This window comes from Rhea americana, unplaced genomic scaffold (assembly GCF_003343005.1).
Source record: "Rhea americana isolate MKP2758 unplaced genomic scaffold, rheAme1 scaffold_101, whole genome shotgun sequence".
Classification (NCBI taxonomy): domain Eukaryota; kingdom Metazoa; phylum Chordata; class Aves; order Rheiformes; family Rheidae; genus Rhea; species Rhea americana.
This window is the reverse complement of record NW_028185051.1, coordinates 2,904,232-2,930,912: the sequence shown is the minus strand read 5'-3', so window position 1 is coordinate 2,930,912 and position 26,681 is coordinate 2,904,232. Positions and strand designations below refer to the sequence as shown.

General features: G+C 40.5%; 1 protein-coding gene across 2 annotated transcripts in view; it reads right to left on the bottom strand.

Moving 5' to 3' along the window:
• BACE2 (beta-secretase 2) overlaps positions 1-26,681 on the bottom strand; it is a 51,808-nt gene that overhangs the window by 24,324 nt on the left and 803 nt on the right. Inside the window, exons 1-2 of one of the 2 annotated variants that reach the window (XM_085305135.1) lie at positions 7,218-7,244; positions 4,387-4,475 (exon numbers count right to left, since the gene is read on the bottom strand). In XM_085305135.1, coding sequence (XP_085161261.1) covers positions 4,387-4,475; positions 7,218-7,229 — 101 coding nt within the window. In that variant the 5' untranslated portion in view covers positions 7,230-7,244. Of the gene's footprint in view, positions 1-4,386; positions 4,477-7,217; positions 7,245-26,681 lie in introns of those variants that run through there. The other variant, XM_085305128.1, reaches the window with a different exon arrangement.

The following is a 26,681-nucleotide window of genomic DNA, read 5'->3' as shown; positions in this document are numbered from 1 at the left end:
GCAAATCAAAGTCTGCATAGACAGCAATAACACGGAGAGAAAACAGGAACAGACTAAAAAAATCTGAAGAGAAGTTTTGGTCCTTTTTCTAACGATAAATAGACGGCACAAAGCAAGTGATTCAAGGACAACAACTTTAAGACAAAGCAAATGTGAAAACCCAACAACCAACCTAGCTGTCCGAAGACTATTCCACAACATAAATTACTGACTTTTAACCAAGAAGTCCCACCTAATTTGCAAGGGCTCTAGAGCAAGCTTACTGTTCACCCCAAACAATAAACTGTACAGTGAACCACAACAAACTTGCAGGATTATGCTGCAAACTTTTGTTTGCTCGTACACACTTTAATGTATTACATTAATTTCTTGCCTATAGTTTTTTTTACCCTCTTATCTCATAGAATGATCAGCTCCAGATTGCTCTTGAAACTTGCCCATGAGGCAGTAGTATTTACATGGAAATAGCACTATTGCTTAAAATCTAGTCCATGAGTATTTCATTCCTTCAAATACCTGCGCCATCAATGATTATCTGGTTTCAAACATAAAAAACACCTGTATACATCAGTTTAAATAGATCTTTAATCATAAGTAGCATATTCAACAAAAACTAATTGTTATTCTGAACAGTATGAGAAATAGAAGCTATGATTTTTTTCTTCTCAGCTTAAGAGAAAAAATTATGCCATTTCCCAAAACCTTACATACCATCGTAACTTACACACCACGATCATCACAGCAGACTCAGAACTTTTCAGAGTAAAAATCTGTCAGAGCAACTCACAAGTACAAGTAATTAATGAATTCCAGACTAACAGAAAAGAACATATAGCCACTGACATATTAAAGAAATGACAACTGCTTTCGTTTTGTACACAAAGACCCAGATAATTAAACAATAGAATTATATGACACAAAAGCATCACACACATCATTTAATCAACGAGCTTTCTTTCTCCAAATTGCTCAAGGAGTGCACTTTCTTCACCTCTCCATGTTCCCTGAGACTCTGAAACAAAGATAATACCTTTCCTGTGTAAAAACTCCTTAATGTCAGTCCAAAATCAATCACACGTGTAATTTAGTATCGAGTTAAAATTAAACTAACAGCTCGGCAATCAGGAAATCAGACTCATTTTGTGTTTCTCTAACACAATATTAATATTCTAATATGGAAACATCTATAATTCTGCCCCAACAATTCTATTAATTTAACAAATTAATAATCCTTCTTTTGTCTTGCCTTCAATTTGCAGTTTATGGCTTTGATAAGGAAACACTCCATGATGATGGCAGAGAAACTGCAGGAATGATTACCAAATGAGAAGAGATACCTTTATTTGATTTTGAAGTGTTCCACATAGCACAGAGGAAAAATGCACCTAGGTAATGATCATTCTTAAGTCATTTTACATAGCCGGCTAATGTGATAGCAAGATCCCTGTCTATCATTTATGCAAAATCATGGAAATCAGGGGACACTCCTGACTACTGGCAAATGGCTACCTTCAGGCCTACTGTANAAAAAAAAAAAAAAAAAAAAAAAAAAAAAAAAGGCAGGAAGCAGGGCCCAAGAAAATATAGGCCACTCAGCTTCAGCTCAGCTCAGGAATGATCAGAGAGAACAGCCTCCTGGAATCTGTTCCCAAGCATGTGGAAGATGGAAGGTTACTGTGGAAAACACAGTAAGAACACGTTTTCCCAGGCTAATCGTTCCTGACGAGCCTCATCACCGTCTACAACAAGGTGATTGGCTAGATGCATGAGGGGAGAGGAAATGTAGTACATCCCAACTTTAGTAAGGCTTTTGGCACTATCTCCTGCAGCATTCCCACTTGGAAGCTGATGATGCTGGGGCTGGAAGAACAGACTGCTGGGTGGGTTGGAAATGGGCTAGGCAGCTGGATTCAAATGGCAGCAATCAATGGCTCAGTGTAAAGATGGCAACAAGCCACTAGTGCCTCAGGCATCATTACTGGAGGGAAAACTGTTCAACATCTTCAATAGCCTGGATCATGGACAGACTGCACCCTCAGCAGATTTGTACAGGACATCAAATTAGGTGGAACAGTTGACATGCTGAATTGCAAAGCTTCATTCTAGAGGTACCTTGAAAAATGGGAGGATTAGACCAAAGGTAATCTCATGTCATTCAGCAAAGAGAAACACAGGATTTTGCAGCTGAGGTAGAACAGCATCATGCTCCAGGACCATCTGGGAATTGACTGAAAGGGCTTGCAGTTATGGTGCACACCACCACATTGAGAAAGAGCCAACAGAGTACTTGCCCTGTACATAGGGCAAACTCCAATGCGGGCTGCATTTATAGGTCCACGGACAATGTATCCAAGGAAATTGTTATTCTACTCTGGTCACCACTGGTGAGACTACACCTGGAGTACTGTGTCCACTTGTGGGAACCCAGTTCAAGAGCAATGTGGAGAAACAGGAGAGGGGCTGCTCAAGCGCTACTAAATAAGTCAGGAGCCTAGAGCATGGGATCTGTGAGGAGAGACTGAGGGAAGCTTGGCTTCAGTTTTGCAAACAAGATGCTAATGGGAGATGTAATAATAACCTGTAACTACTTGATAGACAATTACAAAGTTGACAACAAAAATTTTCTCTGTAGTGCCACAATAAAACAAGGGGAAACATCTGCAGGTTACATTTTGGGATGTTTAGGCTGGACTTTAGAAAGCATTTCCTCACCAGGAGAGTGGTGCAGCATGAAACACATTGCCCAGAGAGATCATGGATTCTCTATCCTTGGAATTTTACAGGACTTGGCTGGACAAAGCCACAGCTGAGCTGATCTGGTGACAGTCCTGCCTCAGTGAGTTGTACTAGATGACACACAGAGGTTCCTTCCAAAAAACATTTGTGAAATCCCTCATTGATTTTGGAGAGGCCAGGATGCTCCCCAGATGACATTTACGCTTAAAGTATTGCCATAGAAGAAGCATGATGTAGTCAGGTTCATACACGCTAATAGCTTTATTCTGAGCACATGCTAGTTCTCCAACAATCCAGTCCAAACCAGCAACTGCTTCTCTGGGTTATTATCACTTGAGTTTYGCGGAATCTTTTGATAAAACACTCTTAGCTTTCAGGGCCTAAATTTCAAGGTTTCATTGTTAATTTTATACCAAAGTTCTCAAAACACACTGCACACTGAGAAGGGACTGTAACCTCTGAGTGATCTGCACAGCCTTTTGCAGCACAGGACCTCTCTTGCTGTTTCTAATAGAGGTAAGGTTCTTACAGAGAGAAGCCTCATCTTCCAGATGAAAGAACATCACTGAAGAGAAAAGGGAGAAGGAAAATTATGCTTCTAGTTTGTTGTCAGTTAAGTTTCCTTGTAATTATAGCCATTACCAATGGAAAAGGCTAGTTGGCATGTAAAACTCTGCAGTAGTCCAGAGACCCCCTTTCAGGCCTGTGTCATTTCTGAGGGAGCCGTGAGGTATCCCCATTCAACATTTGAATATTTGACAGAAGGTAAGGCTGCTCTAATAAGCAGCATGGAAATACGGGCTTTTCTTTCACTCTTGGTGTATCTTACTAGAAAAAAGCCGAAGCCCATGTTAAAATACATGAAGAGGTAACAAAAGTACTCTGCAGCCTCCTATCCCCTAAGTATCCATATGCTTCAATGAAAGATCGATATTCAATTTTTTACCTCAATTTACCTGAATTTACCTGAAATAATTGAAACTAGAGAGGGGAGAAAGGAAGGAATAAAGGACGGAAGAGAGTTTCAGATAGACAAAGCTGTGTTTGGCTGTGACTAATGTCAGTTCATGCTGGACACAGAAAATCTTGTGTGTTAACAGGCACGAAAGCCAGTAAGTCTAATAATACAAACAACTAGATATAGCATGAGGTCTTGTCCAGATTGCTGACTGCTGGAGGTCATTGGCCAGACCAAACAACAAATTAGTTTTAGACTGACCAATTTTGGTTTTGGATGAATTGTCAATAAAACCAGTAATTTTTAATTACTTATTTTTAAACAAAAAGTCTGTTTAAACTTTTGAAAATTTTTAAGACTACCTGGATAAGGAGTTTGCTGAAATTGGCAGCATTTTGCAAGTATTCCACACTAGCTGAATCTGATTTTCACTCTACCATCTTCCTTTTTTTTTCCCCAACATTAATCATCATTTCACTCTGAACTCAGTTTCACTGTCATCAGTGGGACAGCTTATGGATTCAGGTCGGAATCCAAAACGGAGAAGGACAATCTTTTGATTGAGGCATTAAAATTCACACTCTCACAGGATGTCGCGCAAGTCCCAAGAACTGCCTTACCATCCACTTTTACAAGTAGTCAGAGTCTAAAAGACATCCTATCCCAACAGGGTGTGCAGAACATGTACTTACAGCTCTGGATTGAAGTAGGAGGTGACATCAGGATTGGGTGCACCTGCTACAGCAAAATTACTGCTTCCAGTGTCAACCAGAATATTTAACTGCCGAAACAGAAGAAAGGAGAGGTGGTTTTCATAGTCAGCTAAACAAACAAACAAAATCATTATTTTGTCCTAATTACCTTCTGTTTAAAAATGAAGATAAATATTGCCCTGAAAAATAAATAAAAAATGACACTGTTGGGAAAGTTATTCTACTGTGACCCTTAAATAGYTGATTATAATGAAATACAGTCATATTCAGGGAAAGGTGAAAACTCTCAAAAGCAGCATTCATGCTGCAGATGAATTCATGATCATGTCGAATTTCTTTTTAGCCCARTCCCTGTGTCTCAGGAACCTGGCTTGCCTGGGATGCGTGCTGGATTGCGTACTGTTGAAAACACCGCTTGCATCAGAGCTTGTGAGGTTTCCGCGTAGAGGGCTGAGCGCAAGCGTGAGCAGAAGCAATGCTGCCCCATGGCTYGGGCAGCATCGCGAGGACGCAGGGTTCGCTCCAAGCCCCAGCAACCAAGCACAGCCTGCCCTGCCTTTCAGCAGGGGCACRGCAGATTTCTAAGCACAGGGAAAAGCATCAGCTGAAAGGTGGCCTAAAATTGGGTCACTCGTTCGATTAATTGGGCAGATGATTTAGGCCAAAAATTGTCTAACAAAAAAACCAAACAGCCAAACTGAACCCCCCTTCTCCTCTTTCCCCATTTGGCCCAGTTTCTCAGTCTGTTGCACCACAGCAGCAGGATCACTTCTTTCAGTGGCAGTGCTGGCTTTAAGCCACCTTGAAACTACAGCTTGAGGGTGTTCCTAAATGATAATTTATGCCAGTCACAGATGGCACTACCATCAAAAGTAGCGGTCTCTTTTTTTTCTCTGCTCTGGGCTGGGTGCTTCCCATACCTTTTTGGCATAAACTCTAGCTCTAGTTCTCACGCGGCCACACAGCAAATCAAACCAGCTTCTGATCTACCGCTACTACTACTACAAAAAAAAAAAAACCCAAAAAACAAAAACCAAAAACCAAAAAAAAAACCACAGTAATCTGCAGTTACTTTCAAAGGGATGGTAGGAGCCAAGGCTAGAAAAGGGTGAATGCCTCTTTCAGTGACAACAAAGTCTCAGGTTGTCCTAAACCGACTGTGAAATTGTGCCCTCTGCAGGAGGGGACACTCTCCCCTTCCCCCCCCCCCCTCCCACCCCGAAAATTTTTAAGCTATTAAGTCTTCCTGTGGGAGGAAAGAAGACATCAGGCCTGGGTGGTCCATGCTTTGAACCCGGCTCAAACCAGCCACTGCAGCGGCCCCCATCAAGCCTTAGACTTGAGGCAGCAGGAGAACTAGCACTGAAAGAGGGTGTAGGAAGGGGAAAAAGAGGATAAATCATTTTAGTGCTGGGAAAGGAAACGGAGAAACAAGCTGGAATTCAGAGAGGAGCATAAAAACAAAGGAGAGGGAAGGGTTAGCATTTGGGGAAGACTGACTGAATTCTTCTTAAATACTTTTTAGAAAGAGCATAGACAAAGTGTGAGCAGATGCTTAGAACATCCTTGGTTTGCACGTGGAAGGAGAAGGGGAAGAGAATTGCCTATGTTTCACCTTAACTATGCTTAAGATAGTATGTTAACAACTTAAAATAATATGGAGCTGAGCAGCTCAGAAAATAAATAAATAAATAAATAAATAAAAACCCATAAAACTGATCCTGATCAGTAATCTGTGGAACTCTCTTCTGAACTGTGTGCTCACCTTTTCACTGGGATTCCCAGTCCTTATTATGCAAATATGTTAAGACTAAAAAGAAACAAAAMCACAATCTCACAGAAGTTATTTATCTGCCTCGCTGCATTTCAAATTTTAGATTAAGCTGAGGCTTAATCTGATTTAAATAAAATTGGTTTTGCAGCCACATGAGCTAGACACAGACTTTTAAAAACCAAAGGACATACATAGGTTCACCTGACTCCAGGAGCTGAGGCTTTAAAAGAAAATAATACTCTCTGAGGCATGACTGGCAATAAAATCCAGTTTGCTGCTTATTTTATTTCACTCTATAACAAAACCCTAACATTTTGTCAAGTACCTAACAAAGTAAGAACTATTCAATTTTTTTTTTCTCTCTAGGAGAGGAATCGTATTCAAAATAAACAACAAAGAGCAGCTACCATGTGTGCATCTATGAGAACCAAAAGAAGTTGCTCAAAGGGGCACCGCAGGGCATAAATTAGTTAGCATTTGCAAGGCAGTCAGYGATGTTTGAGTACCAAGCACTATACATCAGCAGCATAAACACATGTAGGTGTTGCCGTAGCTTCAGTAATATGCATGGCATCATACATGGAGGACGACTTAAAAAAAACAAAAAACAAAACAAAAAACAAAAAAAACAACCAAACAAAAGCAAAACCTCAAGCACTAAAGATGGCATATATGAAGGATATTTTACCCCCACACCTCGAATAGAATGTTATCCTCACAAGCTGCTGAAGAAAAGCACAAATGAGCTACCCACAGAACAGAGCACGCAAACATTTCCAAAAGAAAAAAGATACCCCTCAGATACTCCCTGCTCCCCACCCCAAAAAGCCCCCAGCGCCAAGGCAGCTGCCCCTACAAGCGCCAGCCCGCTGCGGCGCAGCCGCGCGCACATGACAAGCCGCTATTGAGGCTGGCATTCTGCGGCTGCATGTTTGTGCCTAATGAGATGCAGGCGGCCGAGACGGACACAGATTTATTGTAGTCCCCACAATAGCGCCAGTGATCAGCAGATCGTTTCGGGGCGGGTATCACTTACTGAGTTCGCCATCTCTTCCTTCTACACCCTTTGGGGCTGAATTTTCTTGAGCGCCTTCACGTCTCATTAGGAACCACTTTCTTGGTGTCACCACCGAGGCCTGCTTTACTCTGTGCAGTGTAATGGCAATTTAAWACCGCTGCTCCGGGAGCTTTGGGACAAGCTCCGGCAAGTCACAGGACAACAAGYGATGGACGGAGCGGGGTCCAGGGCCGCCTGCCCTGCCCCACTGCTGGAGGTCGGCACTGCCCTCTCCCTAGGAAACGCAGCCAAATACACAGGGTGCCCACACCCCCACCACAGCATTTTGCAACCTGGCTTTCTAACGCAAATTGAAATCAATGCTCAGCTGAGTTCATTGAGCTATGAACTGTGACAGCAGAGAGTGGACATATGGACATACCTCTCTACACCTCTATCTTTCCGACGCGGAGATGGTAGCCACCAATACTGAGGCAGAGTCCGGCAGCGTCCTCTTAYGCTGCCTCCCCATGAAGCAGCAGGGATGGTGAATCAGAGCTTTCACGGAGAGGCAAAGCAGGGTTACTGGACATATAGCAGCCATCTAGAATGAATCACTTCCTGTCACTTAGAGCTGATTATTTCATGATCACCATGTTTTGTCAGAGWGTGTCAGATGAAGTCCGATTTTGTGAAAGCCAAGATCAGAGTGAGAYGGCTGAACAAGACTATGAAGGAAAACTGTCCAAAGATTGCTGACTGATCACATGCACAGCATTAAAAACAATCAAAGACTACTTTCCTTTCTCTTTCTGTCRTGCAAAAAGAAAGCCCACTGGGGTGTTTTTATTGTTGCTTCCAAGATCAATTTCAGACCTATAAAGCAGAAAACAGATGGGAAATGTAAAAACTCATCCTTCCCTTGAAGGTCACCTTCTCCACAGCTGTGGGACGTAAAATCTGCACCTAGTACCACACCTGGAGATTATTTTGTTGGACACATTTACCATACAGAAATAGTGTGATTATTAGTAAGAAGTTAATTAAGATACCTAGGTATAAAGTAAGCAAGATCGTGACATCTGCCTCTGCCATGCCAAACTTATACAGGAAATCTGACATTCTACCTATACGCCATTAAGTTTCGCTTATTAAAAAAATTAAAAACTGTTTCCTGAAAGCGCTGAAATATGTCTACAAGGAGGCAGAAGTCTCCTTGGGTCATGCATTTATATATTTTATTTTGTTCCAAAGGAGATGAGATGCTGAAAAAAACAGAATTGCAATAGTTCATTCCAACTGGATGTCAGACTCCTTGTCTATTCTTCAAGGATCCCTCAAACTTTCCAATGCTTCATTTACAGCCAATATCAAATAGCATTTACTATATACTGTCCTACTTCAATAACTTAACTTACCACTATGTCTTTAATTTTGTTAAGCCTTCCATCACTGAGTATTGTTGCATTTCAACATCAGAAAACATTTACCTATTGATCTGTCATCTTGTTTCATTCAGAAACGTTTCATCTATATGTGGTTCAGGCACTAGCCCCATCTGTTCGTTACAGCAAGTAGCATCAGTACAACGTCATCAACACTAGTCATTACTACGCTTCATTTAACTGCCTGGTGAGCAACAACCTGCAGTGATCCACCATGCTTTCAGAAAGCAACTTCCTTCACATATTCAAGGAAAAGTGATAAAATGTGGCAATCATTCAATTTTTGTCGCGTAAAGGCAAATAGCATCCACTAGCAGGGACAGACCTTACCTTTCTTTTGACCTATACCGTGCTCAGAGTAATGCTTTTCTTCTCTGTTTTAGTTTGAGGTCTGATGGAGTTTTTGGTAACTTCCAGAAAAACAAAAAACACAGGCTACAAGTACTTAATGCATTTCTTTGAAGCAGCTCTCTGCAGGGTTTAGCAYACCTAGCCTTTCGCAGGTGTGGAATCATAGGACCTGTATGCAACCCTATTGTGCTGCTGCTTTTGATACAATTCCCTAGGTAACCCACATTGGGCTAGTGATAATCTTCATCCCTATACAAAGACTAATCCATGGAAAAATCCACTACCGTTCTTCAAGTTAATGGACATGATCCTTTTAGGTCGAGCAATAAAGATTCATCACTGGGCACAAGAAATCAGACTGAAAAAATGCATTTTGCTCTTCATTCCTGCTTGAGCTAAAATAGAGAAGGAAAAAAAAGGAAGGAATCAAATTTGCACAGTTAGCACTGTAAATACAATGATCAGTCTCACCTACCTCAGTTTACTCTTGGGTTCAGTCAAAATCCTAGCGATAGCCAATTGATAGCTCCCCCAGCACAAGCCAGCAGACCAAAGACACTGGCTCTGTAAGCGTTCATCATGAAAGCTACAAACGATCATACCTTCCCTGGGATTTTAACTGAACCCAAGAGTGCCCTTTCCTTTTTCCCTCTTTCCTTTCCTCAATAAATACAGTGATCGTTCCACATTACTAACATTCATATGCTGTTCAAAATCTTGTCCTGCTGTGCTTTCAAGATTTCTCCCACACACACTCTTAAAATAGGGCTTATAGTCCTACTCTGCTTGATGGAGTATGCCACACAGTGAACTATCACAAAGTAAAAATGTTTTTCTGTCCACATTCAGAGACTATAAATAGGAAGCATCCCATTACTGGCTCATGAGCTGTTAGCACACATCATGATGTATGAGCTTAGCAGAAGTACACCCCATCTAAAAAGCTCTGAACATGTAAAATCTCTTAACTTTCCTTCTTTCCTATTTTGTCCCACACATAATAAACCCTCCAGAAAATAATTTCCTAGACAGTGCTTAAAAAAGGTGCAAAGATATGTGAGTTTTTTTGTTAGGGATTAGCAGCTAGAAATAATTTAGGTAACAGCTCTTCTTTTTTAAGTTGGTTAATAGAAAGAAAATTAGTTGGCAATTTAAATACTGCCTCATTTAACACAACAATTTCTAATTACATTATCAGCCCATCTGGCAAGAATTGCTTACAACCATCACGCAAAACAGAAAACACACTCTAGCAACTGTATGTTGTGTTTGCCCACAGCTGTTATGTGTTATTATTGGCACAGATTATCAGTCAGGTTCTTTCAGTAATTTGTTTCTACAAATTAATAATGTTAAAATATATAGTGTCTATTTAAGCACCGAGTGACTGTATACTATTTACCGTGTTATCTGGAACTAGCATTTACAGCTTACTTTYTAACAAACAAATTCAGAAAACCAAGCTTTAATACAGATTCTTCATCTGTTCAACGTAAATTGAAACTGAGTTAGAACTTGAATCAGAGAAATTTTGGAAGCATGTTTAGATGTAGAGGCCTGCAAAGTTGTGCATAAACAAACAAACAAACAAACAAACAACAACAACAACAAAAAACACCACATACACACTCCATAAAGACACACTCCCACTTACAGAATGACATATATATTGCTGACCACTGCTAAGCAGGTAAGACTAAAACAAAAAAAGATGTGAGTTGGTCAGTCTGTACAAGAGGGTGGCATACTGCCACAGAAAGCTGCAGTAGAAAGGGGGCTCTTGGATTTTTCACTGCTCTTAAGCAGTTCCAGGACCACAGCTGCTCCAGACGATGGAGAAAGATCCCACCCAGAGCCAAACACATTTCTGCAATTTAGACTATATGATACTTAACTTTTGAGAAGGAGGAAAGGGGGAGGCCTGATTATCTCACAGAATCTGCAAAGAATATTTCCTATGACGCTTTGAGGGAGGCCACTTGGTACAACAAAATAGATATACCTTTGCTACTTCCCCCTAACCTCCCCCTCCCAGTGATAAGTAAGCTTTAAATATGTAGCTAAGATAAGAGAAGCTGCATAAGAAAGAAAAATGAAACAGATACTAATGATTTTCTAATGCAGTTTGCTAAGCAGGTGGTGCCATATGTTTCACTGCAACGTCACACTTAGGGAATTTATTGCAGCACAAAAATTTGACCAAACCAGAAAGTCAAGTATATCACAAAAGGTAATTCCTGCTTTGGCAACTGCACAAGTTTGTCAGAGAGAGTGTGGTGTATTTGTAGATTCTGGAATRTGCAGGTGAACAAATTGCAAATGGAGATTTTTCAGCACTGAARCACATCAAGCCCTCCAGCACATCTTTGGCACTTGCTGTCATTTCCCTCATCGTATATTCAGTTGGTTTCAGGGCTCAGGATTTGATCCTGTATTTACCTACCCTTATATCCACTCTCTCCCCACCCTCAAAACACACATCTATCACTGGATATCCTCACATATGCACTGGGCCTAACAGAAGACAGTCTCTTTTGCCCTCAATCTGTTTATGAACTGAACCACTAGAGTGGAAGAATGCTTTCTTTTCTCTGAAAAGCAATAATCTCTTTCTCTGCCAGAAGATAAAAGTACTGCCTGGATTAGCCAATCTATCCCCACCTAAGAGCACTGCGTGCTTCTGTAGCTGAGATTTGTATTAAAAACACAAATGCTAAAAATGAGTGATTGTTCTGAAGTATAAACCTGCTAAACTAAATTGTGAGTTGAAATATGAGCATCTAACTCCGGGACTGATGAATAGTCTTTTTGAAGACAAATATTACAGGAAGTGCTTTATATTATCATTTTGACAATAAAGGAAGGCTACTATGGTTTAAAGACAAAAAAGTAGTCAGCCAATCAATCCTGGTAACAAAGCAAAATATCTATTCTTCGTTTCTGTACTCTACTTACTGTCAATTCCTTCAGTTTCCTAAACATTAACATTCTTTCTGCACATGCTGTCTCATGTGGTATCTTATTTTTCAAGCTGAAATTTATTTGTTGTGTCTAGATTTATCATACAACACATCCATCCTATTCATGGTATATGAACATGCTTTGCTGTTGAACATGAGCTATTACGTGTTTATCTTAGGGCTGTGTGAAATGCAGCAATTTTGTCTCATTGCCTCCTCAGAACAGATTAATTATTTTTTTTCCCAGATACACGTCTTTCTCCTGTGCCACAGACCCACATTCCTGACAGCACACAAAGAATGCAGACTTGTGAAGCAACTGCACACTTCACCTTGAACTGGTGTCCTGGTCGAGCCACTGTGTTTCAAGGAAAACTCGGATTAAAGTTCCATATAACAATAATCTAGAGGTCTAGAAAGAATGTCACCCATAAATAAACATCAGAAGGCTTGGCTTACTTTTAGAAGACACATGAAAACTGTGATAATCTTCTAACAGACACACAGTTGTTGCAGAGACCCTCAAGAGCCACAGCTTTTAGAGAAATGGGGACTGAGAGCTGCCTGCTATCTTCACACAGCCTTTCCCAGGTTAACCAGTGATGCATGTTAACATGAAGTAGATGGTTCTTACTAAGAGCAGCAAGGTACGGAAGCTCTCACAAAAACTGAGAGAGGGAAATCTATACTAAGCTATACTATATCTATCTACTACTATATCTAAACATGTTCTTGAATTGATAGATTACTGCATGCTTAAATAAATGAAAGATTAAAAAAAAATACAAACAGCCCCCTGAAACTAAAGAATGAATGCAGAAGACATCAGACATTTGCAGATAAGTATGCACAGAGCCCTTATTAAATCCGAAAGCAAGTTTCCACCTGTAAGTAGGTGTATAGGAATTAAATCCATCCATTTCCCACTAATTACACATGTCCCAGCACTGACGAGACAAGGGAGACCGTAAGCAGAATGCTCCTGGGACCAACTCTCACGTCGAACTGCAAGACTCATTAGGCTTCCYGTGCCCACACAGCCTCCATGTAGAGGGACAGGCCACCTCCAAACTCCCTGCCTAAATCTGTGTCTCATCCTGAGCTGATTCCTTCTTCCCCAGTGAATGTCATGACTGAAGGTGTGGGAAAGAGCACTATTAATTCAATAATTCAACAGTTGAAAAGAAACTGGAGAAACGCCTGAAGCCTCTCTTTACTACCAGCCCAATTCTCAGAGATACACTTGCAACTGTCGTTATTAATTTCACAGTTGAAATCCAACTGAAACCTCTTCCTTGCTTGGAAACCTGCCAGCGCAGCAAGCGTTGAGTTGCTCGGTGGGTTTCGAGCCCTTGGAAGCAAGAGGCGGCCACATGACGCTGCTTCCAGCGCATGGAGCTACGAGCTCTGCACGAGGACCCGTGGGCAGGGACAGCTTATAGCACTATTGGAAATGGAAAAACAGACATATAGGGGGAGGGAAACAGGTTGCCCAGCTGTGTTTCACAGTACAGGTACATGGNCACTATTGGAAATGGAAAAACAGACATATAGGGGGAGGGAAACAGGTTGCCCAGCTGTGTTTCACAGTACAGGTACATGGGAAAAAAAAAAAAAACACGAGCCAGCAATAAATAGGTAGCTCCCCTCAATAAAGCTCTGTGCACTTGCACCCTTGTGTTTAACCACAGCCCGTCTTAATTCATACCTGAGGTAAAGAAAACACTGTCAAGTTGTTTCAGTTGACCTGAAGCTAAACTTCCTCTGTGAAAAAGACAACCATCTGACTAAARAAAAGAAAGAAAAGAAAGAAAAAATCACCTCAGGTGTTAGGTAAAGTTAAATGTCTGTTACGTCTGTGCTGTTTTCCAGTATTTCTTAGCGCATGATACGTCCAAAACCCATAGTTTTATGTCAAACCATTTCAGAGTTTCTTAGAAAAAAAGGAGAAAAGGTTGACTGATCGTGCTAATACACTACCTTTCAGAATACAGTATCACATTTTTTTTTTTTTGCATTGCTTTTTTTTAAAAAAAAGGAAATGAGCTCAGTAAGGCTGTGTTAATGTATTATATCCAGTGAATGATTATAGTCAGAAGCTGCATACAATTTAGAATTTCAATTTTCTGAGGCTTTTGCTCTCCAAAATTAGCTTCCAATTTATTTTGTCAGGCCACTCTTTTCTTTAGCTCCATTGTTCATTAGAATCAGAGAAACTGCTGTTTGAAAAAAAATAAAAAAAGCATTTTGAATTCTCTCCTATTCTTTACCTAGCTTCAGAAGTCATGTATTGTGAAAAAAAAAATTACAAATGAGAAAACAACCCTCCATCTGCAGTATCTGTAACACTTAAACTGTTTATACATTTACACAGAGCCAAGCTGTAATGCAGCAAACTCAAGAAGGCTTGAACTGACTAATCTTAAACCTTCCTCACGCTGTACAAGCTTCCACACCATGAGTCACTGTCCGTGTTTGCCACGCCATTTGGAAATACTGGGATTAATCAACTGCTGCGTTTCAAGCTTCAACATAGATTACAAAACCCGCTCCTAACTTTCCTGAGTGTAGGAGAGGCGGCACCTCTAATCCCACAGTGCTGATGGTTTATCTTTTCTAATCTCCCTTTTGCCACAGACACCTCAGCACCCTTACCTTCTTGGTAGTGGGCAGAATTGGCAGAAGTCTCTCAGGGGAGGATTGATCTCATTCCTGTAGTTTACGTCCACTGAAAGGGTCTCCCTCATACCAAACGCGAACTTTAATCTCAAATTTAAATTAAAGTCTGGATTTTCAGTTGCACTAAAGATGTGACACCAAGTGCCAAAGATGTGACACCAAGTGCCAAAGCTGTTCCCCCAGTATTTGAGAAGTTTTTAAAGGAAACTATTAACTTTGAGAAAGGCTACACTTTGGTGACAGCTGGGGGAAAAAATGCAGTTTGCAGGACAGCAGTAAGAAAAATCTGTGTTTTAAGACTGCTGTGTGCTGGACCCGATCTCAAAATTCAGACGTTCTTCCCTCTTCTCTCCCCGTCAACTCATTCTAGTAGCTATGTGTCTTCTCAAGCTTTTTTCCTCCTCTATCAAGATGTTAGTTTTGGAGACAGATGTTTGTTAGTAAAGGTTTTTCAGAGCTTGGAGAGCTGTGAGAAGGCAAGGTGAAAGAAGGACAATCCTGACACATCAAGCTGAACTGTTCTTCCCTGAATGTGCTGCTTTCATCCGAGGTGCTGTAACAACACGGTAGGGCTGCTCATTATCATGTTACTTGAGCTGCACTTACTGACTGCTTTCGGAAAGGTCTTGCTTACATTTTTTTAGCACTCTTCTCATAGTGGGACATGAGTGTTTATACACTCCATTCTCCTAAAACACTATAGCAAAGCCAAATCAGACAAGCGTCTGCCTTGAATTTTTCTCCATCTATCCACTGCAAAGGTAAAAATAGTAATCCTCTCCCAAAACAGGACAGCCAATGGAGAAGATGAAATGAGAATCCCTGCCTCATCACTCAAGTTCAAGGTTGTGAAAACAGTCTCTCCCTCCTGGAGGCAAGAAAAAATGAGCAACAATCCCACACTTACACACTGAGACTCCAGGATTAGCCAAGACTGTTGGGCGTAGAGAGGTAAGGCAACCACCATGCTCTTTGGAAAATCAACTGTGCAGCTCCCTGTATTTCAAATCACGATTTCCCCTTTAACCTGCTACAACTTGTTCTTCCAGTCTGGACTTGCAGCACTCTTAAGATTTTGTTTTATGTAAAATAGCTTTTACAGTATTTTGCCTTGCAAAATTGAGGTGTTTCAACCTGGGAAGTGGAAGAGACCGGCCCCTGCATTTCCCCGTCCCCTGCTAGCTGTGAACGACCTCCTCCGCATGTGCTGCAGCAGCTCCTACCTCCATCTCTCTCCTTCAGRCAGACACGGTCACACACTTTTGTGCACTTAGTAGGTTATATGGATGACAAGGCAATGTGACTGGGTTAGCTGCCATGGCAAGGAGGATAGAAAGAGGGAAGAGCTCAGGAAAAAGCTAGATCCAACTACATCAAGCACCAGGACTGGAACTGGGCTATTCAGACAGAATTCACAGCTAAAAATGCTGCAGCACATCTCTGAAGAAAAAGGCAGTGGGGCAAGCAGCTAGCCCATAGGCCCATGCTGTGCAAAACAGTCATGGGAACATATGCAGGTGGCCCCAGGTCCCAGAGCACAAATAGGGTGAGGCAAATCCACTGTTTTTATTTCCCTGTTTATTAATAAAGGGAATACACTAGACAGAAGGCTTTTGCTCCTCATTCTACCTGACCTATTTAGGATATAACAATCAAATTCTGCTCTTTGGTAATCATGAGTATTTCTCAGAACTATACAGAACAGTTCAAAGGCATATACAGAAGGCAGCTTTCCACTCTAAAATACTAGGAAGAACTATTTGCTCAGGGCGGGGAGGGGGGAAGCTGTTGGCCAGTCTCACAATAATATGTCTGATTTATTAAAAATTTGAATAAATAAAAAGATTGTTCTTATTTATTCTAGCATTTGTACTTAAAATTTGGCAGGACAATTTAAACAGGAGATTTGATTTTTGAGTAAAATATATATATATTTTTAAAAAGGTAGTGTTGCTTCCCTGGCTACTGAACTCATGTATTTCTCTCTCCTTCTCAAACATGCACACTTTACTCTCTTTACCCTGGCTAATACTGTAGAGGCAGCAGCTCTGGGAAATGAACTAGCTTCGCCTATGGCTCATACATCATTACAATTGTTAACTAAGTTCCACTATAAAAGTCTTTATTACACAGGAGAATGCAGAGGCTTGCAAGAACACAGCTTTATTTTCAGATACCAGGCTGAGTTTGTAGGGCAGGAAGTTAGGACTTCTTTATTCTCCCAGGCTGACAAAGTCTGATCTCATACACTGCAACAAAACACAAAAGAGCGCTTCCTGCTACTCATATGTCCCAGTATCAGCTGATACACAGGACTAAACTATCTACTACTACAGCCAGGAGTTAAAATCCATTGCGCGATAGTGGTATCTCAGATTCCACAGCAGTCCACAACTCCAAGATTTTATGTACTATGTAGCAGGCTTTTCCTAAAGCCCTTGCAGCAAGTACATTGACATTGCTCTCTATACGCCAAAGTTTATGGTGTTCACTGCGGTGGAGTTCTAAAAGTTTCGTCTATCAGCAACAGCAAATGTTGAAGTGCACACTAGATGTGAAGAAAGTTTCCAAATCTGAATAAAAATTTGTTCTTAATACCACTTGTATTTAGTCACTGGTCAATAAAAGGCCAATGTGAATAATCAGCTGACTGCAAATAAACATGAACTTTAACTAGAACATGTAACTCTCCACCATTCATCTAGAGCTGCTGAGAAATTTTCTGAATTTTTTTTCCTCCACACATTAGTTATCTCAGMAGTCCAAATGCCAAAATCTAGCACTTTGTGTCTTGTGAAATGTTTGTGTTATTCCCCAAAGGACTTTGCATCCATGAAGTAATGAGAAGATTATTCTGTCGCAGATAAACTGAAGCACTGTGACTGCATCGGATGCTACCTTGCTATAGCATTTCTCAGACTTTTTAAAAAGTGTGACCACCTTTGGACACCTTTGTCGTACTTGCAATCTGAGAGTTATTGAGAAGGGGAAACAAAAAGAAAATAAAAGAATCTCTTTACTCATATAAAAATACCAGCAGGACTGATGAATCGTTTTCTGACATGCCTAACATTTCACTCTTATGTATAACAGACACCTTCTGGACAGCAAAGTGAAGGAAAACACAATTCTTTCCATACTATGCTTAAACAATGTGATAATGCTGCCCTGAAGACCTTCTAAATTGGTATAGCACATTCTGTCTTGAAAAGATGCTACTATTACTAATTTTTCATGCTGCAAACATTGGCAGTCAAGGTTTCTGTATCAACAGGTGTCATAATGGAATTTTGGAGGCAATATTTTAATTTGGTAAAAAACAGAGAAAAGAAACTCCCTCAAGATTACTCAGTCAAAGTAATCATTTGGAAAATGGATCTGAAGTCTGCAATCCAAATAAACATCGTAGTATATTATTTTCTATGCCAAAACTATATTGCCGAAGGCAATCTTCATAATTAACTTCTGCTGACCTCATATATTTTTTTCTCCTCTAATACCATATAAAATATTCTGAGTTTTGGGAGGGGCTAGGAGGTAACCCAGCCTTTCACATGATCTTTTTGGAGGTTAGCCTTTAGCTTCCAGAAAAGTGCCAAACAGTTGCTCATCTTCGATATTTTGCTACCATAGGAATCTCCATAAGAAATAGAAAGAGCCCTAATGGGGGGGGGGGAAGAGCTCACATCTGGCCTTGATGCGAGACTGAACACAAGCTTCAACACTGCAGGAGCTCCTAAGGCACTGATCTGCAGGCTATTCTCACAGGCAGATCCACAAACAAATATCAGAAGGAATTATCTGGGAGATATCTGCCAAAATGATCTGATTACTTTTTCCCTGTCAAATAGCAGAAGCTGGCCTTTAATGAGAGAAGGCTTATGTTCAGTCCCTCAAGTTCAAAGGTTACTCTTAGTGCTCAGTTGACTCGTTTTCTTTTTTTCTCCTTAAAAAAATTCTAATGAAAAAAGTAATGCTATCAAGCAGTTTTAGGTTCCTAGTAACAGATTTGTTTGTGTCTTTAAGTGGGAGAAGCTTACCAAGTGTTACTGCAGAATTAATGCCTTTCCTCTTTTAAAATAAAACTGGACTAGCAATGATTTTATGAGACAAACGTTTTCCCTAGACACATGCATACTAGCTTAACAGCAGTTTTTGCTAGTAAGTAGGTACAAAAATAAACCAACTATAAAGCAATATAAAATCAACTAATTTTACTACTCACAAGCTGAGCAAGGAAGAAGGCAAATAAAAGACAAAGATGACAAATTTTACAAATTTTTCATTTCCTAATACAATGTTATTAGTAAGCAGAAGTAAAGGAAAAAAAGGATTGCAGAGTGCAATTATTGCCTTGACAGATTCCCTTCAAAAAGCCTTTTTAATTATGACCCATTAATCTTATTTGATGAATTGTAATTTTTACATAATAATTGTATAATAATGTATAAATGAGTAAGATTTTTTTCCATCTAGTTTATTTTTGTCAAATTCCTTCTCCACTATACCCCACAGGTTTTATCTGTCTGAGGATGACTGTTGCAGAACTGACACCATGAGGTGGAACATCTGTCCCCCCGCCCCCTCCCCAAATACTCTTAAAAATAAAAAGGCAACATGAACAGGAGGAGGTGGTAAAGGCAAGAAGAAGAAAACAACTTTGAGGGGAGAGAGAGAGAGAGAGAAGGAAAAAAAAGATAGTAATATTTTAATGTTATCAGCCTTTGGCAAAAGAGCGAGTTAACTTCAGCGTAAGGTCTTCTAAAAGCTCTGCGACATGATGCTAAAATGGGATAGCTGAGGGAGCCCCATTCAAAGGGCCAAGCAGCATGAGCGGTAACATTTTCAGCTGGTCAAATTTTCTTTCCAAGGGGCAGAAGTTCAGCAGCTCCTTAGGCTCTCAGGCAGCTCTGGGCTGCAGTCTTTGCTAGGCGCTGCACAGAGTGCCCATCCACAGCCACAGCAAAACTAAAACACAGATAATGTAGACATGCTCCAGCTACCTAGGGAGCTGCTAGCAAAACAGGGCACCAGAGCAGAGTTCATTGCAYACTGCAAAGCTACCCTGAAAAGTACAGGAGATTTCTTGGAAGACAGTCCCTATTATCACAACTAGACTATAACCCATGCCCAAGGTAGCTACCTTATACTTTCTCAGTTATTCAGTGCTGCAATCCAATCAAAGGAGTRACTTTCATGTAAACATATCCAGAGGAGACAGATATCTAGCTAACTTGTTATTTTAAAACTAAGGGAGTTTATGTGTAAAAAAAAATTGCAAATAAAATCTATTTTAATCCTGGGTTATTTCAAGTGTTTTGAAGGACACTGAACTAACAGATACAAATTCAAATTTAAAACTTCATTTTAACAGCTGTCTGTGGAACATGTATATCACTTACTTCACAAGCTCAGAACTACATAGCAAAAGTAGGCTGAAAAGCAGCAAGAAGTACGACAATCCCATCAACTGGCTGGAAAAAACATTCCTTCTTCTTCAAGTATATGATACTTACAGATTTATAGAACAGGACAGCTGTATGCTACCTCCTTTACATTGAAGACTTGATCTCAAGTCCTAACCTAGGTGGATACAAGAGTAAAATTCCTTTACTTACTTACACCAATTATGAAAAAAACTGTATTTTACAGCAAGTGTGAAAAGGGAGAGAGGTACATCGGATTTATTCATGTGGAGATACTTATGTGCAGAGGTGTGTCATTGTACAGCTTCATTTTTCAGAGGTAGCTGTGCTTGACAATGACCAGATAACATTTCAGCTCAGACTTGCTTTACCTGTATCAAGAGAGGAATTTTGACAGACAATATAATATGGAAGTAAAACATACTAACTAACGTGCCCACACAAACTTAGTGTCTAAGTGCTCTTCACAAAAGACAAAGACCACTGCAAAATGCAATAGTTTTAAAATCAGTCTTGTAGAGACTATCCCAAGAGCWCACTGCCCCCTGTTCAGAACTTAAAAAATACAGATTCCTTAATYCCACTAGAATGCCATCTTGGCTTTCTTATGTTCTCTGGCTATCTTTAGTCTCATTTCCCTCCTCAAATCCCAGCTGATTTACCCCTTAAAAATAGGTAAAATTGTTACTTGCTCTCTATTTTATTCTTCCCAAATGTAACCAATGCTTCTGTCCTTATAGGGAACAAACTGCATGGAGCAGTAAAGACAGTGAACCCAACACCCCTTATCGCCACTGCTGCTTTTCACAACCAATCTTCTCCTGTGACCCACGTGGAACTGAATGCACAATTTTTAAGATCAGGGAGTCTGGGTAATAAAGCTTACAGCATTTCCCTTGAGGAAAGTAAGTGCCTTTAAAGGAGTAGTCCTCAGAGAAATAAGTACTACTCTAATCCACCTATTTATGCTGTGAGAGAGGCATATCCCAAGGACTGACCACAGGGAGCCTCTCCTCTGCACAGAGACGTAGCAGGTTATTACAGCCCACTTATAAATACACCGAGGCAAAGTCTTGCTACAAAACATTAACTGTTCTCTAGTCTAATCAGGGCAACTATGTTGTAATTAATGCTTGTATTTTGGTTATTTTTATAGTCCAGGCTCCACTACCTCCATGCAGTGATACAGCACGCTTTGTGAGGATTGCTTTGTATGGAAGGAGGTGCCAAGTGCTAATGCATAAAGGCAGGTACATTTCTGTCAACCAAAACCTGGTATGTTTGTTTGTTTTGTCTTTGGCCAAAAATAGACTACACCACACCAATACATCACAAAATTAGCTCTGTCTTACAACTTTGGGGTTTTTTTTCCCCTCATCTCCCCCGGGATCTAACAATGACAAAAAGTCTACCAAACTCATCATTTAACATCAATAATATCTTGCATTTCAATTTAGTTTCATCAGAGGGATCTGGAGAGTACACTGCCACCACAAAATACTCCAAGATATTCTGAGTTAGGCCACAGTAATTGTGTTTGCTCCTTAACCCTTCCCATTTTTCACTTTCATAAGAAAGCTCAAAAACAAAAGATCCACATAATTATTTTAAAAATAATGAGACAGAGTGGGAGCTTGCCTTCTGGCATGTAAACCTGGAAGGATCATGTTTTCAAAACTTCTCCTTGTATCTAGAAAGATGGTAAACTCCCTTTCAACAGAATTAGGAAAGTGGAGCTTAGCTTCTCAGGAATAATAGAGCTCTGAGAATCAGGCCCTTATCACCTAATATAACAAGACTCATGAAATGAAGTGATGAAACTGCAAGAGCAATTCAGTCTTTCCTCATGATCTTCATTTCTTACAAATCTCATGACATAGAGCTATCAGCAGTTAAACAAGAGTGGCCACATGCTTTCAGTTTATAAGAGTCCAAGACACACTTGAGGTGTTTGACATTTATTATTCTTCCCTCCCTTTTTATTTTTTGTAATGGCTGGAAGAATATGAAGGAAAGTTACCCCCACTAATTACATGGAAATTGGAGTTTCTGTTTTGCAGTGAAGGCCATTAAACCCAGCACTCGCTTTAACCTTAAAACTTCAGCGTGAGTTTACAGGACTGATTTTTGCTCACCTCCTGTAAAGAACAAACTGCCACCAGGAAAAATAATAAACAAAACCCCTTTGTGCACAGAATGAAAAATTGAAACTGAAACTTTAAAAAGGACTCAACGGTCTTCAGAGCTTGAGTCAGACCATACTATAGTTTCAATAACCACTAATCAAACAATAGCTACATCATTTTGGGGTTCTCAGGAGGTATATGCTCAGCTCCCCTCCTGCAATGAAGATGCAGGAATAATATTCACATGTTCTCAGTAAAATACAGGTAATGCAGTAATACTTGGTAATGCAGTGGGACTGGCAGGACTTCCACTACCTCACAGAACAGGCAAGATGAAACAACACTGTACTTCCTGGCAAACATTTAATGAAGTCCAGACAGGCTTCAAGAAAGCTGGGAAGCACATGGGATGCTTTAAGAGTTTGACTATTCTGTTGGTCAGAAGCTTGCAAGAGAAAAAGTCAATATGAACAAGACTGCCCTGACCACAGCAACCTTCCCCAGTGATCTTTCACTCAATTCATCACAGTGCTTATCACCTCAATCTCAAGGCAGGAAAAATAATAAAAGATAGAGCAAAGGAATTTCATCAGATTATTTAAAGAAATAAGAAGTAAGAACAGTGCACACAATTCATATTGGGCTCTTGCCATCTCATATTTAAATCTCTGAATTGGAAAAAGTCACCTGTATAGACAAGTGTAAAGCACATAATCCATCAGAAGTAGGGCACATAATACAACCATGAAATAAGAGACAAATACATCACACTCTTCAATATGACTTTTTTTTTCTTTCTATTTCACCCTTTACATAATTCTTAAACAGAGCTGCAGGTCTACTCTGAGAGAATTAGTGAGGGTAATAACAGTTGACACTGATCTGGAAGCTAGTTTGGAGAGCTGGTGTGATTAGGACACTGTATTATAAAACTGGAAACGGTCAGAAATATTTTGGTTGAATCATGTTGCAAAACTGGATTGACTGCACTGAAGTTTCATTTTCTTGGAAAGAAAAATTTGACTTCACAGAACTGTTTCAGTTTTATATTGTCAGAACAAGGATTTCAGAACTGCCATTGTGAAATTCATTTCTGTACTGTGTTCATCTGCTATGTGACAAATCAGAATACAAATGGAAGCCAAACTGGGTTAAAAACAAACAAACAAAAGTCTTTAAAGGACCTGAAAAGTAAAATTCTTTTGTAGTAGCTTCTGCCCCAAGAATAGAAATTAAAAAAAGAAGAACTTCTAAAAATGCAATTGAGTAGTAACACAAGGTCAACAGTATTCTGTGAAACAAAATGTTTATTCCCAACACTGGCAAAAGCACAGTGGCTGGTTGAGTGCCTGGGCAGTACAATGATACTGGCCAGGAGGCCTAGATAAAAAGGGAAAAGCCAGCAGCTGGGTACAAACCATTACTGGGCTAGATTACACTTCTTTCACTGTATTCCCTCACTGCAACCATGTCTACTGTATGTTCTACACCAGTAACTTAGAGCAGTACAGTCCTGTCTTGACTAATGACTAGTAGTCAATATATGACAGTAGGCTCACAACACTAAACACATGCAGTTTCAAACTTACCAGGCACCAACACTATGACTGCAATGGTGATGCTAATCCCGTGCCTCTTTCTATAACCGGCTACGTGGTCTCTGCGCACCACTGTCTTGTTTCTGCTTACACTCCCTGCTTCCCCTGAGATGTTGTATCCAGCCACAACTCTGCTGTCCACCTCTCTGCTTCAACAGTGCAGAAGGGAGCCAGGCTTTAACTCTTCCTTGTTGACAATATTCTTCTTTCTCCTGGGCAAAATGTCAGCGCAGATTTGCAGGGTCAGCAGTCCTGGGAAAGGACTGTGTGAGGAAGGGAGTTAGGCCAGGGGGATTCCACACCACAGGGGTATGAGAGTAAAGCATGTCTGAGTATCGCTTTACACAGCACGTTCTACCATGGGGCAAAGTCAGAGGGGAAAAGCAAATTAAGAAGCGACATCTTTTGTATCTGAGCATAACCTACTCTTGACTTTAGTGACTACTTCCCAAAGAGTTTAGGATGATTCAAACACTTGACAGTATCAAGATACTGGCTTTTAGTATTAGCACTGTTAAGGACTCAAATAGAACCAGCCTGCAGTGGCACACCAACTTTATACTACTTACTGTGAAGCAGAGAAACAACAAGTACATTGGTGATCTTTAAGTCTTCCAGTTCCAGGCAGGGACCACGATACAAATTCCTCTCTATCAAGAGTAGAAACCAAATTTTACCTGTACTGCACTGAGTCACTACACACTGAAATTTTAATTTGTAAATACAAACACATTTATAACTATTTACACTCTTGGTGGGCAGAACTTCACAAGTGCTAAACCTGTGTTGGTCAAAACTCATGTTAACACATGCTAAACACCAGTTGTGGTCTTTTAAATAATTAACTTTGAAAGAACTCAGAACTAATTCAAAATAATACAAGCTTTGCAACGAGATTCAGAGTTTTTTTCAGATGGAAAAACATTAAATCAAGTTTATGTGAAACCTTACATCACTTGTATTTACAAGAAATGCTAGCTGTTAAGTGTAAGTTAAGTCTCAAAGTACACTGACAGCAGCACATTTCTCCTACTAGACCTTCTGTTACCTTATCAAAAGCCTGTCCCAATTTTCCTTTCCCATTTCTTTCTATTTGAGAACCCCCGAGACACATAAGGAGGTAAGCTTTCTATTTACTTTTTCCTACCTAAAATTATATTTTTAATTTGAGAAATACTGAATTGGATTATTAGTCCAATCAAATGTAGTATCTTGATTCTAGTTGAAGCCAATACTGAACGTCCCCTGGAGTAATAAAGAACACATTCTACCGCACTAAAAGAACTGAATAAATACACAGTGAACACCACAGAAGAAAAACTGTTGCATGGCCTCTGTGGCTACTGGGCAACGCCTTGATATATCAGATCTGGTTAGGCTTCTTAACTATATTTATTGACCATAAAACAAGGCAACTTTTTTTAAAAAAATACATGCATTGATCCTGCTGTCATACATTTCAATTAGAGTGACAACATGAGCAATTCTCTTCTTATATCCAAGTGTAAAAAAAGTGAGAAAAAAAAAAGATTTCACACAAGTCCAAACATTTAATAGCTAAACCATTCCTGTTGGTTAGGCATTTGAAGATTCATTGGCTTTTTATTATGGAGAGGAGCTAAAGGAGGACTTTTGCATGCACAGAGAACAACACAAGGACTCAAACTGCAGAAATATATGAAAAGTTCTGAGGCAAAACCCCAAGGGCTTTCAGGAAACTAATCCCTGCTCAGCTGACTAGTCATCCCCACTGACCAGCCAGCAGCACTTCTCGTGGCGTCTCATGACACAGATGAAAGAGCAACTACATTAGAAAACTTCAGAAACACTGTTGAAGACAAATGGAGAGGTTTGGGGAAATGCACTCTACTTGGAAAGGATATTCAAAACACATAAAGGCTCTGTATTGTTAATAAGAATATCTCAAAAGAAGAAACTGTTTCTGCCTAGCAATTGCTTAGCTGAGCAAGAGTATTTTGAGTGATTTTTACGGGGGCAGTGGGAGTACCTATCAAACCACCCAATCACAATGCAAAGCAGCCTTAAAGAAAACAAGAAAACAAACCAACCAAACTATGACTCTCAAATACAATCATTTTGACTGACAGAACAACTCACTTTGAATCAAAATTACATTAAACAGCTTGAAATAAGAGTTCCAGCTCTGCAGGATTTGCTTACAATTACCATGACAGGGAACATTAGCTTTTCACACGAAGTGCCAATGAATGAAAACGCTACATTTCAGAAAATTTGAGACCTATGCAACGGTACGTGAGCTGAGCTTTATATAATATCTTGTCATTTCCCTTGTTTTTCCTCACCTAACAATACCGGCTGGAACTTAAAAGGGAGCGCGGGAGGGAGAGCCTCCAACTCGGTCCTTTAAAACTTGCTGCCACCGCTCGCCCGTGTAACATCTGTAAGTAATTCACCGCCACAGAGACACCGCATTCAACGACTTAAAGAGAGGGTGGAGGGGGGAACCCAGAAAAAAAGGAGAGAGAAAGTGAGCTTCGCTTGCCTCTCGGAACAGCGAAGGGAGCTTTTTACTCCTCCACACCATTCCCTTCTTCGTGTGTGTGCGTGTGTGTGTGTCTGTCTTGTCTCTGCGTGCACAGCATTTCCCTGTGAAGAGGGCTCCAGCCCAGCCCACGCACAATCACCTCTCAGTGCCCGCGCAGGCGACTTTATTAAAGATTTTGCAGCCCGTGCGATAAAGGACAACATTAATAGAAGTTGCGTCCCGCCCTGATTTCATAACTCAGCCGAGGCGCGACACCAGCATCCCGGGAGCCGCCGGAGAAAGTTGCGTTTCGGGGAGCGGCAGCGCCGGCCGCCCGCTGAGGAGGAGTTCGGGGCACCTCGCCCCTCCCCCCTAACGGTCCCTGAGTCCATTTCCCCTCCCCCCCCCCAAC